Raw genomic sequence first — 15,324 nt, 5'->3', positions numbered from 1 at the left:
AAAAAAATAGATTGCAAAGAATTTTATTGCTTCAAACATGAAGGAGTTCCAATGAGGTCCATCAAGCATGGCCTACTAGAGCTACAGCCAAAGACCACCTCAGGAAGCAGCAAGAAATAATTTAGTTACTTGTAAATCATTGCTTGTAAACACTTGTTCCTAAGCCTTGAGGAAATCTGAAATAAGTCTTTGCTTTCAATAGTTTCTTGGTCAGTTTGGGTTTTAAAATTTATATTATTAACCAAAATCTTTAAATAGATAACTCAAAAATTAAAGTTAATATGAACTGTGTTCAAGTGACTAAAAGTTCTGAATTAATAAGGTAATATAGGGTGAATATCTTTGGGAAAATATGTTTAATTCTATTTTTTTTCCATAATCCTCAAATTTCAGAGCATCATTCAGAGTCACTGAACTGTTACAATATCAGCCCATACAAAGCAGATCCTCTTAATCAAAATCAATTTTGAGGTAGAATCATTGGGCCAGAATTACCTGGGTAGAGAGAGAGATCCAGGACTGGAATTGTGATAATGCTGGAGAAAGCTTCAAAGCCACCTTCACAGCTTGGTCTCCACTATTTGCACTCACACAGCTGGCACATGACTAGTAGTGGTTTACTTTGATTCTTAAAACATTTACAGAGGCACACCCGATGACAATGACAACCAAAGCTCTTTGGAAGTTTTATTAGTAATACTGAGTGCTTCTACTTGCCTTGCTGTTTACTTTACCTGAACCATCTCATTTAACTCTATGGGAGCCCAGTGGGGTAGATAGTATTATCATATCATTTTGTAAAGGAGGACTCTGGGGAAGAGAGTGAACTGACTTTTCCAAGGTGGTGTGAGCATGCTGAGATTCAAACTTGCACAGTGTAGGACAGGTGTCTACCACCTCAAATTATCATATGAACTCCAAATTTTAGAAGAAATCTCATCTCAGTTCAGCAAATTTAGAAGGGCCTTTGGAAAAAGCACAAATCAATAACACTAAACACCACAGTCTCATAAGAGGAATAGTGTACTTGGCTTAATAAAACATTAGGTCACACTGGATGGTTTTCCCAATTCTGAAGTCCTTGATTTGGAGTGAAACCCTTCAAAGTTATCAGAAGGTAGCTATATGCTCAAATGAATCAGGGATGGGGTTTACAAACCTTTCTGTTCAGTCTTATCATCAAAGGGAAAAATGAAGAAGGGAAGGTGTGCCAGGACTGGGGATGGGACAAAGGGACATGAAGTGTGGGTACCATGCTAACAATTTCAGTCCATCATATCTTATCTCCATATCCATTGTTGTCTTCTCTCTCTCCCATCTATAAAAGTACAAGTCATGATGTTTATTTGACCACAAAGTCACTTGAAATAGAACAAAGCACTGAATACTCATCACTTACTCTGATGTGTGTCATTTCAGATATTTAAAATACCCAAGAGCATTCCCACAGAGTGTGGTTTTATACATACACATACATAAAAATCCCCTTAAACATTTTTTAAAAATTGCATTTTGGCCAATGAAAACATTACTAGTGTAAGAATCAGTAAATTGCAAGTACATAATTAACGTTGATGGGAATTTTAAAAACCCAGTTTTGAGATGAGTTTTTTTTCAAAATCTATAATGGGTTTGGGCTTCCTCCAAAATGCTCAGTGACATTTTTCACACTTTTCCTTCTAATACCTTCAGTCTCAAACACCACCAGCAACACATGGGTGATGGTACATGTCTAAGGAAGGGAGGGGAGGAGTACGACACCAACAGAGAATGCAAGACACAGAGAGATGAATTATAAAACTTTATTGGCTTGTTAAAAAAAATGAATGAATTCAGCAAGTACATTTATAGTCTATCCACATTGTTAAAACAGCACTTAAAAATAAAATTAAAAAATGATTATCCATTATTTACAGGAAATGTGAAAAATATGATTGAAAACCTTATGGAAAAAAATAAAACAAAACAAGACATGAGAATGAGTCACAGGTTGCCTCTGGATTACAGCAAATGGATTTGAACATGAAATGGGTAAAACTCCAGGATTTGTCTTTGTAGAGGCTCTTTGGCTACTTTACATTTGTGTATACTCAATTCATAAATATATTGTCCAAAATAAAGGTGGTAAAAAAAAAGCCCTGGTTCTTTTCATTGCCTCTTTTAATTTTTTTCCATGAAAATTAAGACTCCAAACATAGCTAGTGTTTTGTGGGATGGGGATTGGGAGTTAGACAATGTATTCTGGATGCCCACTAATCACTATGCCAAGGCTGTTCCACCACATGAGCCTGAAGGAAACTCAGAGTGCTTTCCCTGTCAAATTCAGGTGACTGGCAGGTTCCTTTGTCCCTGAAGACCAAAACAGAGAATGGGCTGTGCTCAATAGGAAGCTGCCTTCTGTCTCAGCCTTCTGTGTGTAACTTTCTGGGCTAGGAATTTGTGTCAACCTAATCTGGTCTGGTAAACTGAATTCAGGAGAGTCCTTCACCTTTCTGGGAGCCCTTAGATAAACTTGATGTGGTCTGCAAGAACTATAGGTATGTCAACGTAGCAGAATGCATTTAACAGCTACTTCTATACAAGTTTGCTTGGAGTCAAAAACTGTTGAGTTGTATCCCAGGAGGTTCCACTTACTTGTACCCCGTGCAGCTGACACAGCCCACATGGCTGGAAACAGCAACCCTGTGAGACCCCATGCTTCATAGAATAGTGTCTCTTCACTATATATCTCCCTCTGAATCTAGAGTCTAGGCAAAACAAGATGGGATGAGTTTCTATTGTAGTATGATGGAATTAGATCAAAACCAAGGGAGGGATTCTAGACAGCAGACATAGAAGGTAGAGGTGTGAATCATCCACCCTCCAAAAGAGCAAGAGCAAGAGTTAGTGCAGTTACTGCTGAGTGTTTTTATTCCATTTGCATTGGGGGGGGGTGAGTATGCTATAATTATACAAAGCACCTGGTAAAATAAGAAAAATCTCGGTTTGCCACAAGGTCCATTAGACAGAGAGGGAAAAAAATAGAGAATACGGAAAGGGGAATAGAGAAAAGAGAGAGGAGAGAGAGCGCATGTGCCCCTCTGCCATGTTCTATCTCACACCTGGAATGAAACTTATTCTACTTTGTGCTCCTTAAGTTATTTACTCTGCAAACTACTGAATAGGTGTGACCTCTCCTCTGAGATGCTTCAAGCCTGACACATAGGGTCTACATCAGGATTATCTAAAGAGCCAGGAGCCACAGCAAACTCCTTTTGTGTTCCATGCTGTAGGCAGAGCTGAGATTGTTCAGTTCATATCCTTGCTGTCTATTTCTGGGAAGAAAACTTGGTGGGACAAAAATGAAATCAGTCCCTGCTAGGAGAAAGGGGAATGAAAACCCTTGAGTCAATTTTCTCTAATGTATATTCGGGTTCATTTTTTTTTTCTATTGAGAGATAATCCTTCCTTGGCCTCCAACTGTTTGGACTGTGGTGGTCATCATAGTTAAGAGTTGATGTCTTGTGTGATGACTGTGGACATTTCTATGAACTGCCTAAAAGGGTCTCAGGGGGACCCCAATCAATGCTGGGTAAACATGATACAGGACCTGGACAACATCTCTCAATGATGACACACCTGATTTCCAGTTACCAAAGGCTATATTAGTACATTAAGGACACCCATGAAAATGGGTTGTGCACTTTGCCCTTTCAACCTGGTAGCATCTGGATGGGCTAGGAGGACGCTGGTGAAAATAGATTCATTCATGTCAGACAAAAACTGAAGGAAGGACTTTCTAGAATGCCTCTGGCCACATGGAAATGGGATCCATCACGGAACAGTGGGAAGACACAGCAGTAAGAGAATTCCCAGCAAGGTGAAAGAGTTGAGGGTCACAACTGGGTCAGAGACAAAGGACACACTGCAGGTCAAGCTAGGAAGCTTGCTGCAATGCAGCCCTCAGCAGTGGTCAGGAAGAAAGAAAAGCAAGTTTGCAAAAGAAAGGCAGAAAAATACGGTGAGAGAACAATGATTGTGTTTTAAGACAAAAGTAACAAACTGGCAGCCCACAGGCATGTTTTGTTGGCCTACATAATGTTTTAAAAATAACTCATCCAACTTTTTAAAAATAGGGACATTTCCCATAAAAAAAAAATCCATGTTTCGCACTGCATTTCTCTTAAAGAATCACATGATTTGGAAACCTGGGCCCTCATTCCCGTGGGGCACGGTTGGTGGGGGCTAGGTGACAGCTGCCACTCAGGTGGGCAGGTTTGGGCTCAGTCAGACCACTTTGTATACATAGGAGATTTGCCTGGTGTTCAAGTGCCAGATCCTTGCTGGAGAGCAACAGACCTGATTTCAGCAAAAGTGCCGCCTCTCCTTTTCTAATCCTGCAAAAAAATGATGGGTGCCATTAGGAAGCTCTAAAAAGCAAATTTCTTATGGGGGACATAAAAAGCAGAGGAAAAAAGAAGGTTGCCTAAGTACGGAAAAGAGAAGCTGTGTTACTGATTGTAGTCTTTAGGGATTAAAAAAAAAAAAGAAAAGAAAAGAAAAAGAAAAGCAAAGAATACAAGAGCCATGTGAAACAATTTTCTAATAGCCTGCTGTTTTCATTCTTTCCTAGGAGATGTCAAACTCATCTTTGATATATTAAATTGCCTTATCTGTCCACTTTTCTCCATTTTAAAACAAAAATCAAATGTACCCTGCAATCCTTCTAGCTGTTGACTATAAATATTCTTTTTTTCCTTTTGGGTCTGGGAAACCAATAAAATTGTCCTTAAAAAATCCATTGCCTTTTTAGGGCTTCGTGGAATAACATAAAAGCTTATTTAAAAAAAAAAAAAAAAACCAAATGACTGATATTTAAGAACCTTTTGCCATACTGAACCCCTGCCTGGCTCACAGTGTGAATTTCATTTCTCTTTCAGGGGTCAGGATTTCTGCTATTAGCTGGCCTCTTTGTAAATCAACACCTTTGGGAAAGACGGAAATCCCCATAGTGGCAGGAACTGTCATTTAGCAGTGAGCAAGAAGATGGGAATTTAGAGAATATTCAGACCTCCCCATGATGAGAGCTTGCTGCCCTTATGCTCAAATAGAAATGCAAAAAAAAAAAAAAAACTGTGAGAAAGAACAGCATGTTTTCACTTTGGAGAAACTGCCCCTCTTTCAGGTGTGTTTGCGGAGTAGTCAAGATAAATGCTGTAATCCACAGGACATTGTAAAATGTCGGCATCTAGCAATAACATATTTAGTGGCTAATGTAAAATATACAATATAAAATATTCATCAAGAATATTCCTTTTATATCAGCTCGTGCTTAAATGGGTCTTGGTTTATTAAGATTAATGCCTTGGTTACATCAGATTTTCAAAATAAAGTTTCCAAACATGGCAGAGTAGTTAAAAAATCTATAAATCCTTAAAACTGCACTACAAAACTTGAGCAATCATTTAAAAGAAATTTTTTAATGTCAGTGTTTCTAATTCAGGCATGACTTACATGTGCACAGCTAATGGCTGATTGTGTTTTCAAATGAAATGCTCCAGGCCTGTCTCTGGAGTGCCCCTAAATGAAAGGAGTGAGGAGAGGAGGGTGGGGGCAGTCAAACCTCTCTTCAGGACAAGGACACTGCCTGGAACAGACAGAACAGAGCCTAGGAAGGCCACTGAGGTGGCAAGTGAACGAAACAGGTGTTCATGGCTCAGAACAAAGAGGGGACACAGCCATCTGTAGCTCTCAGCTGCCCTCTCAGCAATGAAGAAGCACATGATAAAGCACATATTCATTAGCGACCTGCCACCTCTTTGCTGCTGGGGTCAGGACAAGCTTTCCTGCCCATGAAAACCCAGCAGTAGGACAGTGTGCAGCAGGGAGACTGTCCTTCTTAGAATATCCTCTCCTGCTCACAGCAGGCCAACCATTCTGCTTGCAGGCCTTTTCAGAGTAGAAAAGCTGGAGTTCTGTAATGCAAGCAGCGGTGGTTCTCAGAGGGCAAATGGAAAGGAGTGAGGTGGTAATTTCACCATATGCATATATTCCACTCTGTTAGTGATTCTGAAACTGACTGTGCCTAACTGAAATCTATAGCCCTGACCAGATAGCAGCTGATGCTTTTCTTCTTGTACTTGTTCTTTTTCTTCTCTTTCATCCTGTTAATAAACTTTTAAAGCAATCATTAACATTGTGTGACTCTGAGACCTAAGTTAAAAGTTTGGATCTTTATTGCCAGCAAAGAAAAGAACCTCTTCGTGACAACACCAAGTCCCCAAAGTGATGGCATATGTGCCTTTAACTCTTGTCGTCACTATGTTGTAGGTAGAAAAATCACTCACTCAATTTAGTGATGATTAGAGAATAACAGCAAATGATGCTAAAAATATGTGTTAAATATAGATTAGACTTTTTAGTCTTCACTTATACCAACCAATCCCATATATATATATTTCACCTTTAATAAACAGAAGCAATTGAAATCAACACATTTCCAGTAAGGTCAAATAGCATACTTTTCAGAAGAGAAGTACAATCCAGTGGAATTTCATTTCAATTTTGTATTTGAACTACTGTAAGGACAGAAGAGATGGATTAATTTAAGATGTTTTCTTGACTTGCTGCGTAGCTGCCTGAGAGCTGCCTCTGCCTTGGTGTTCCCCAATCACAGTTCGCCATATAAGCAGGCTTCATACAGTACATCCTCCAAGCACTGCCCATTTCTACCAGAGAACCCCAGGTAAGCAACACTTCCTGGGATAAACCAACACTGTCCCAAGAGGCCAGCTTACAGGGCAGCGTCAACCAACAAGCACCACAGCCCCCTTCTCTTTTTCTTTATTTCAGCTACCCATCCAGTGGGATCTTATGAAACAAAACAAAACCTAAAAAAAACACAAAATAAAACATAAGTCATGCTCAAAAGAAAAATCAATGGGAATTATCATACAAGTATAATCACTTTTAAAGGAAAATAAATAAATTAAAAAATAAGACACAACATGGAATACATTTTAAAACACAAAGCGATGTACAATAACAGAACAGAAATTGGGAGAAAATGTTCATCTCGTTATTGAGCAACTTACATTTAAACTGAAAAGCAATTTTACATGGTACATGAAACATGGGGAAGAAATGCAAAGGATTTCTGCCCACAGATCCAGCCTCAATTTTATCATTTGTTAGCAGTTTAATTTAAGAAAAAGAAATCCTTGTACAATATGGATGATCACTGAAGAATTTGTATATGTTCATTTATATGAGGGGGGCGGTTGGATTCAACAATAAACATTTACTCAAGCCCTAATTCTTTTCCTTTGCTGATTTTCACCAAATAATGTTTAAAATAACTCATCTAGAGAACTGGCTGGCTTTCACTGGTGAAATACAGGGAAATACTAATATATAAAATTGTCCCCCCCCCAGGAATCCTAATAGTGCCTAAATTTAAGTAAGTACCATACTATATATATGACACATAGATATTATGTCAATCATATAACATGGAAATGGAGTACATTGTATACAATATGCAATTATGTTATACAATATAAGCCTTAAAATTGTGTTTATTACATATATAATTAGATATATATGTATATATATAATATGTCATATATCATATTAATTCTACAAACATTTATTGAACACTAACCAAGCAGTAGACACTGTAATAGATGATGCAAAAGTAAAGAACATGGAGTTCCTTGACCCCAGACTCTTCATTGCCTTACATAAGGAGAAAGATGAGTAAATAACTTGGCCAATATATAAAAGCTAGTCTGGTTTGTGCTAGGCTCTTTTCTGAGCACTATGCCAATATTGGTCTGTTAAAGTTCACAGCAACCCCTCTGGGAAATAGTCTGCTATTGCACTGTCTTTCCTGGTGAGGAAACTGAGGCTCAGAGAGTTAAGCAACTTCCCCAAGGTCCTACAATTACTGTGTGATGAAGCTCTAGTCCAGGAACTCTAATTCCCTAGTGACCCAGCTCTGTCACAGCACAGGAAGGATTCAAGCAGAGGACAAGCTCTCTCCCTGAACTTTCCCTATGAAAGACCAGCAGGAACAGTGAAGGTTCTAGTACATACAATTCTCTGTGTAATTTGCATGAATCTTCATCAGATTCCCAAGTGATAAAATAGATGGCATCGTCCTAGAAACCCCCAAGACATTTTCAAACTCTGCTTTGGAAGACTCCTCTGAACCCAGCTCTCCAGACTCTCGATCTTCCTCAACATGGTGTCTGGTCTGCCAAATGCTGGTGTCATCTGCCTCCAGAGCTGTAATTACCACCACCAATCTGTATCATCTTTTACAACAATACTCAGAGTCTACAAAGCTTGATTTCCACAGCATTCCTCTCTCCTGCCCTTCCAAGTCTCAGAAAAAAAAAATCGCTAAGGATGCCAAGATCGCTTAGAGGTTTAATCACCTACAAAGCCCTGAGAATTTAGGAAGTACTCAATGGCACTAGTGATGAATTTTCCTTCATATCTCTCTCTCTTGTCTCTTTCTAAAAGTTTTGCCTCCAGGCAAACTAGCAGAGCTAGTTCAAGAGTGTACTACTGCACGTAGGACAAGCATTCCAATTGACAAACCAAACTCCTTAGTTATTCCTTCAGGTCTTAAGAGGGCGGGTTTCAAATTCCTTCCCACTGAAACAATAGGATTAAGGTAAGGAAGTCAAGGTTGCCAATAAAAACAGGAGAAACCTGGTGCTACAAATAGAAGACATTATCCCAAAAGATGTGTTGACTCAACATACTAGTTCCCCTGCACATTCAATTTGTAAGGGCATTTGATTTTCCATAAAATGACAGGATGGATTAGGCTGTTAGTGCAAAGCCTTATTTCCAACGGGTTTATGGCGCAGGGACTCGAGTTTTACTCACACCAGAGTGTTTGTAGTGGGAACAAGGCCACTCTTTGCCACTTCTCTGCCCCAAATCCCTCCAGGATCCTTGATGATCACAATTAGGAAACTGTACAATTTTCTAGATGCCAGCTCTTTTGGACTGTCATTCACTCAGACTGCAATGCATTTGCCCTTTTAAAAATGAAGTCAAATGCCCCTCCCAACCTTCTTCTGTTGTTGGCCTTTTATGAAGCATCCTTCCCAAAGAAACAGAACTCAGCTTCATCCTATGAAATAAAAATGAGCAAAGCCACCATAAAACAAACAAACAAACAAACAACAACAACAAAAAAACAAAAACAAAAAACTAAAAAACCACAGGGTACCTTCCTTGAGAGGAAAAGCTAGCATGTTACAGTTGAGAGCAATGTGCAGGGTCTGTATTGAGATAGCCATATCCACCACACCTCACCTCTGGGAAGGCAAGTCAGTCTCCTTTTATATACCCTTGATCTTGATACCCTTGATCTTCACATACTGTTGAAAGACTAATGAGACCCCCACCACCTATTGAAAAATCATTTTGATTTAAAGAGTTGATCCTTTTATTTATAAGGAAACATCCAATGCTTCATATTTAAAAAAAATTAATAGCATAATTCAGAGTCCCATTTTACCAGGATGTCATGACTTTTATCCTCTCCTGTTTTTAAAAACTCAGGAAAGGGACCACAAGATGATATAAAACAATGGATAATTATTTTCTCCTAGTGAGGGGGGAAAGTTTTTAGACCACAACAAATGGCTGAACATCTTGTGGGTTTAGCAGCCAAACGAGCTGTCTAGCTTATGAGCTCGAAATATAGATATTTTGACAATGTGACATTCTGAAGTTTTTGCAGCATTCCAATGGTGCATGGTGGTTACTGGGAGATGGGCTCCTTTATCAAAACAACTTTGAAGGGGCTTTGTCGCTGTGTACACTAGCTGGTCCAAATAGGAACCAGGGTAAAAACCAAGTGCTCTCTGAGAAATGAGACGTAAAGTTGAAAGCTGAGAAGGGAAATGAACGGATACACCCTAACACCCTAACAGGCAATCTCTATTTGCTGATTTAGGATCTGCTCCTTGGCCTCTTCAAAGGGAAGGACAGGGAGGGGCATTTGAAGGTCACTGAAGTGCTCTGCTTTTTAAAATAAATCTAAATAGGCTCACACTCTATTTAGATTTATTTACATTCAAACGTGCACACATTTTCCTCCTATTACTCAGAAGCAATCAGCCATAAAATGGCAAGAATCTGCAGTACATTTAAATTAACAGCAATTTATCTGGAGCAAAAATGAAAACTGCTGAGTCCAAGGGGAAGCAAAGGGAACAGAAGAAAGATACAGCTGCGATCTACAAAAGCGAATCTTATCACATTTGTCATTTGGAGAGTTCAAGCAGAAAACTTCCAACTTGGGCATCTGCGTGGTACGATACCACTTTGGATACAGTGTGGTGGCTGGGATGCCTGCCGGGTAGCAGCTTACCTTCACTGGAAGGCAAAACAGATGCTTCCAGAGCTTTCTGGGAAATTTTTACTATGTAAAAGCAAGTAATAAACTCTTGTGTCCTTAATAACATTAGGTGCCTAGAAAATAGCGGGTTCAAAAGTTTCTTTCACAAAGTCAGATTTAAACTAGATATGGTTGTGCTTTATTTCAGGAGCTGGACTTGCACACAAAGAGTCCTACTTTGATATTTGTGGAGCACTTAGAATCTGTCGGTTGTGGCTATAACTATCCCTTATTATTGCTGCTTTTTCTATTTTATAGATGACTCAGTCAACCCATGGCAGCTATGATGTGTCCAAGGTCGCCCAAGAATGAGGGACAGAGCTGAGATCAAAACTCAGGGACCGGGAATTTACAGCTTACCTTTTACAAAGACATTGGGTACCTGTTGCAGAAATCTCCCAAGATGTAAGTGTACATCCTGGGTGTCTACCTGTCTGTCCCACACACCCTGTGTGGTGCTTCCTTCCCTTTACTCAGTCCAAAAGTAGCTTAAGCATCCCTCAAATACATATTTTGCTTTTGAAAGATTTGTTTTTTTATATACCATGCTTCTCCCAAGACTTCCTTCAACCAAGCAAGATCTCCTTCTAGATGCCTTGACCATTCTTAAGGTCATCAACTGCAATAATTTAATTCTCCCTCCTCTTAACTTCTATGGCATCCACTTCTACCCATGTGGCCTTCTTAAAACTTGTATTCATTTTCTTTTGAACTGCCTGCATCCCAGACTGCATCCTACAGGGGGGCAGGGAAAGCAAACATAGAAAGCACCTTCTGTGCCCAGCACTGCCTCACACATATCAGAGGATGAATCCATTTTGAGTTTCACCATACTAATGGCTAAATTCTGAGTTCTATTGGAGAATTTTAGTGTACTCAGCAAGGGAGCTGAAATGGAGAAGAGAAAAGGATTCAACCCAAGGTATGACCTACTGGTTCTCATGGCTAACTGGATGGTTCCAATCACTGTGTAGAGCTTATGGTACAAATTCACATATTGGCTTAGAAATGATCCGAAGGCTATGGGGATGGACAGGTAGACACCCAGTGAGTACCTGCTGGAGCATTTTAGCCTGAGGAAAAGGTGCTAAACTTATTTTATTGTAATTCTCACACTGATCAAAATTTCAGTGGGTGTGGGAATGGGACAAAGGAAACTATTGTCTATTTATTAATAGGAGATGAAAACCTAAAAACACTAAAAGTACATGGCTGAGGATGGTCAGTAAGGCTTTTAAAGGAAAACCTCTGGTTTGACTTTGCAAAATGAAATTTAGTTATGAGCTGAAAATTAAGTAGGAAACACAAAGTTCTTGGCAAAAGCCAAGATGTGTAAGGAAAGCCAAAGTTATTGCACAACTCTAGTTCAATTATTTTAAGGAAGATATGCTCCAGTCAGCAGGGCCTGATGAAGGTGTCCAAGCACTACACAAACCCCACATAGGATTGGCAGCACATCCAAAGGCAAATGTTACCTCCCTGACCAATGGAGTCACCTAAAAATGCTTGAAGTGGAGTGGGAGAAAAAGATGGGTGGAGTTTGTGATCTGAGGGATATTCATGCTCAAAAGGCCTCACAAACAACACATCAAGACACCCAAATCAATCTATTATTTGGCAATGTCTGTCTAGCCTCTGGCTTACTTCAATAAGCATACACAATTGTCCCTTGATAATCAAGAGAGCTTGGTTCCAGGATTCCCTGAGGATACCAAAGTCTTTTAATGCTCAAGTCCCTTATATGAAAAAGCATAATATTTGCATATCACCTCCTGTATACATTAAATCATGTCATGTTACTTATAATACCTAATGCAAGTTAAATGCCTTGTAAACAGTTGCTAGACCGTATTTTTTAGGAAGTAAGACCAGAAACTATCTGCACATGTTCAATACAGTTGAATCCACAGATGCAGAACCCATAGATACAGACAGCCGACTCTACCTACTTGCCCCTGCAACCATATGTTTATTTTTTACCAAAATACTCTGGCCAGTGGTTTTTCATAGCATATGAAACCAGAGTTCTAGAATCAGAATCTGAGCAGGAGGTGAATGATGTCAATCCTATTACCCAATCAATTTCAAACAGACAGAAAACAAGTTGCTTGGTTCTGCTCAAGTGTGGCGAGAACTATGGGCTGCAAACCAAAATGGATGTGGGAACAAGTTTCTAGAAAAGTAAGTACTATTCCAAACATGCAAAGAAATAAGAGGGAAAAAGAGGGCGAGGGAGAGATGGGAGTGAGGAGGTGTACATAGGACAGGCAGTGTCAGTCTGGAGATGATGATGATGATTACAGTGAAGTTGAAAATCAAAGAGATAGAAGGAGAAATGGGGGCAGGAGGAATGAAAGGAAAAGGCGCACTATTGATACACTTAAAACCTCAAACATGAAAAGAGATGACCACAATTACTGAAGAGTAAAAAGAGAAACAATAAGGCTCCAAAATAGGAATATCAATTCAAGTTCAAACAGATCCCAGAAGGAAGAGAGCAGATAAAAATGGACTCTGTCATGGAGCAACACTTTTCTTTAGGTATCCCAAGCAATGCATCAAAAATCAAGTTTGAAGAACTTTAACATTTAAGATTCTTGTTAAATGCAACAACCAGGGGGGCTTTTGGGTGGACAGTGTCCCTGCCAATTGATGCAAAGCCTCAGAGTCAGATCCATCAGTGATGTCATTAAGCAGCAAGGAGGAGAACAAATAAAGCACTCTGCCTTGAGCAGGGGGAGATAGATACCTTATAAATCCCATCTCTACTTAAGTGAGCTAAGTGGAAAGATCATGAAACCCCAGCTGATCACCAAATAGCCCAGAATGCAAAGCCAAAGATAGGTGGGATTGGTGATTTCCATGCATTGACTATGATAAACAAGAATTACCCAAATCTGACTGAGGAGAGCAGGTAAAGAGCAAGGCCTCTGTTCTTTTTGCCAGGGACATCATGGAAGGTAGGCTGCCATCCTATGATCTAGAGCTGACAGGTAAAACTGTCCAAGTCCTTGTACTGAGAGGACTGAACTCAGTTTTTTTCATGCAGACTGATTCATGTGGTAGTTCCCAGGACCTATCTTGATCTCTTTGTCAACATGTGTTGCGGCCACATGCTCCTTTCACTTGCTTAGCACTCCGCCCAAGCAAACCTTTAGTCACCTATTGTCTGTCATCCCAGACAATGGTGGAGCTGCAGGTCTGTTTCCATGAGTGCTACAGGCATGTGCCAGGAACATGGAGGAGCAAGGTGCTTAGAGAGCACCTAGCAGTCTTCAACGACACTTCTCTAGCCACAGTGTTTTATCTAGAGAAGTGGATGTGCTCAAACTCAGAGAAAGAATATCATAGGGAGAAAAAGAGGGCCTTCAATGAAACACACCCATGTTAATCACTTTCCATTGCTGTGACAAAACAACAACAACAACAACAACAAAAAACACTAGAATATCAACTTGAAGAAGGAATGATTTTTTTTGGCTCAAAGTTTCAGAGGTTTCAGTCCATGACCAGTTGACTGTGTTATTTTGGGGCCATCATTATACAGCATCATGGCCGGGAGGGTGCAATGGAGGAAAACTGCTTACCTCATGGCAGCCAAAAGCAGAAAGGACTGGGGAATGCAGGAGGCCCTGGGTTCACCCAGGACCACAGAAAAATTTAAAAAATAAAATAGAAATAATTTCTGAGAGGGAGGGAGGGAGGAAGGGAGGGAGGGGGGAGAGAGAGAGAGAAAGCGAAAGAAAGAAAGGCAGGGGCAAGATACAGTCCCCAAAGATGATCCCCAAGGATCATCTCCCTTAAATTAGATCCTACTTATCACCATTTCCACCATCTCCCAATAGAATTCAATTATGATTACATCAATGGATTAATCCACCAGTGAGGTTAAAAGCCCCAATGATCCAATCACTTCCTTAAAGTCCCCTCTGAACACTGTTGCTTTGGGGACCAAGCTTCAACACATTACCTTTGTGGGATATATCATATCCCAATCATAACAATGCCCTTCTTTTTCTGGTGCCTTTCCCCACAGTGAATACTAGCAGGACACCCATCATCTCAGCCATTACCTAGCTAGAACAAGAATTGAAATGTGGCTCTCCTCCACAGCATCTGAGATGAGAAGATGGCATTTGAGAGGGTTGCAATGGACTTATTTGACCCTCCACCCATATTCCAGGAAGGTATGTTGAAATAATGATCATCCTGCTTCTTGTCAGTCTATTGGGGGATTGCTTTACACCTGTCCATAAAAAAGAAACTGGAAGTCCCAGATGGGAATCTGAGGAAGCAAATCACACTTTAATCCCAATGATTATCCCTCCCAGTGAGGTTTAGAAAGGCAGATCCCTGAATTGGTCACTAGTCTCAGTGTGCCCATTCATTCCTGCCACCAGGAACAGGATCCATGTTTTGAAAGTATTTCTGCATCATATGCAACTCTCAGGATTCTAACACCAGCCAGTTGCTATGCATGCTCCATATGCATAGCAGGTTACCCATTTCAAAAAGCCTCATTAAATAGAGTACATACTCTACCAGAAAGCAGACTCTCAACAGGAGACTTGAAAAGTACAAAGCTAATCCCAAGGTCACAGCCTTATATGCATTCAGACTGAGGCAGCCAGCAGAACTCCCAACTTGACTTAAATTAACCCACAGTTCCAGAAGCCTCTGCTGTCAGTGACCTTTTTATTTGCTCAAAGAGCTCAGTTTGGAAGGAGCCCCCTCTGCTATGCTATCATGGTCTTTAATAACACTGAACAATCTCATAGCACATGGATATGTGCCAACCTTGGTGGTTTCATACTGCAACACCCTCTTCTGAAAACTGGGGAGAGTCTCTGTGTTCCTTGATTCCTTCATGCTGGAACACAGTAAGTCCCTTCATAAGTCTTTTGTTCAGGTGCAATTTA

The 15,324-nt window shown here is 40.1% G+C and overlaps 1 protein-coding gene across 4 annotated transcripts in view; it reads right to left on the bottom strand.

The window, feature by feature from the left end:
- Positions 1 to 15,324, bottom strand: part of NTRK2 (neurotrophic receptor tyrosine kinase 2) — a 367,515-nt gene that overhangs the window by 222,107 nt on the left and 130,084 nt on the right. Inside the window, exon 14 of one of the 4 annotated variants that reach the window (XM_081264892.1) lies at positions 1,788 to 6,869. The exons of the other annotated variants lie outside the window; for them this stretch is intronic. Coding sequence (XP_081121018.1) covers positions 6,832 to 6,869 — 38 coding nt within the window. The 3' untranslated portion in view covers positions 1,788 to 6,831. Of the gene's footprint in view, positions 1 to 1,787; positions 6,870 to 15,324 lie in introns of those variants that run through there. 4 annotated transcript variants of the gene reach the window in all.

The sequence above is a fragment of the Spermophilus citellus genome (assembly GCF_964194105.1).
Source record: "Spermophilus citellus genome assembly, chromosome: 2".
NCBI lineage: Eukaryota > Metazoa > Chordata > Mammalia > Rodentia > Sciuridae > Spermophilus > Spermophilus citellus.
Note: the sequence above shows the minus strand (reverse complement) of the source record. Positions and strands in the feature narration are given on the sequence as shown.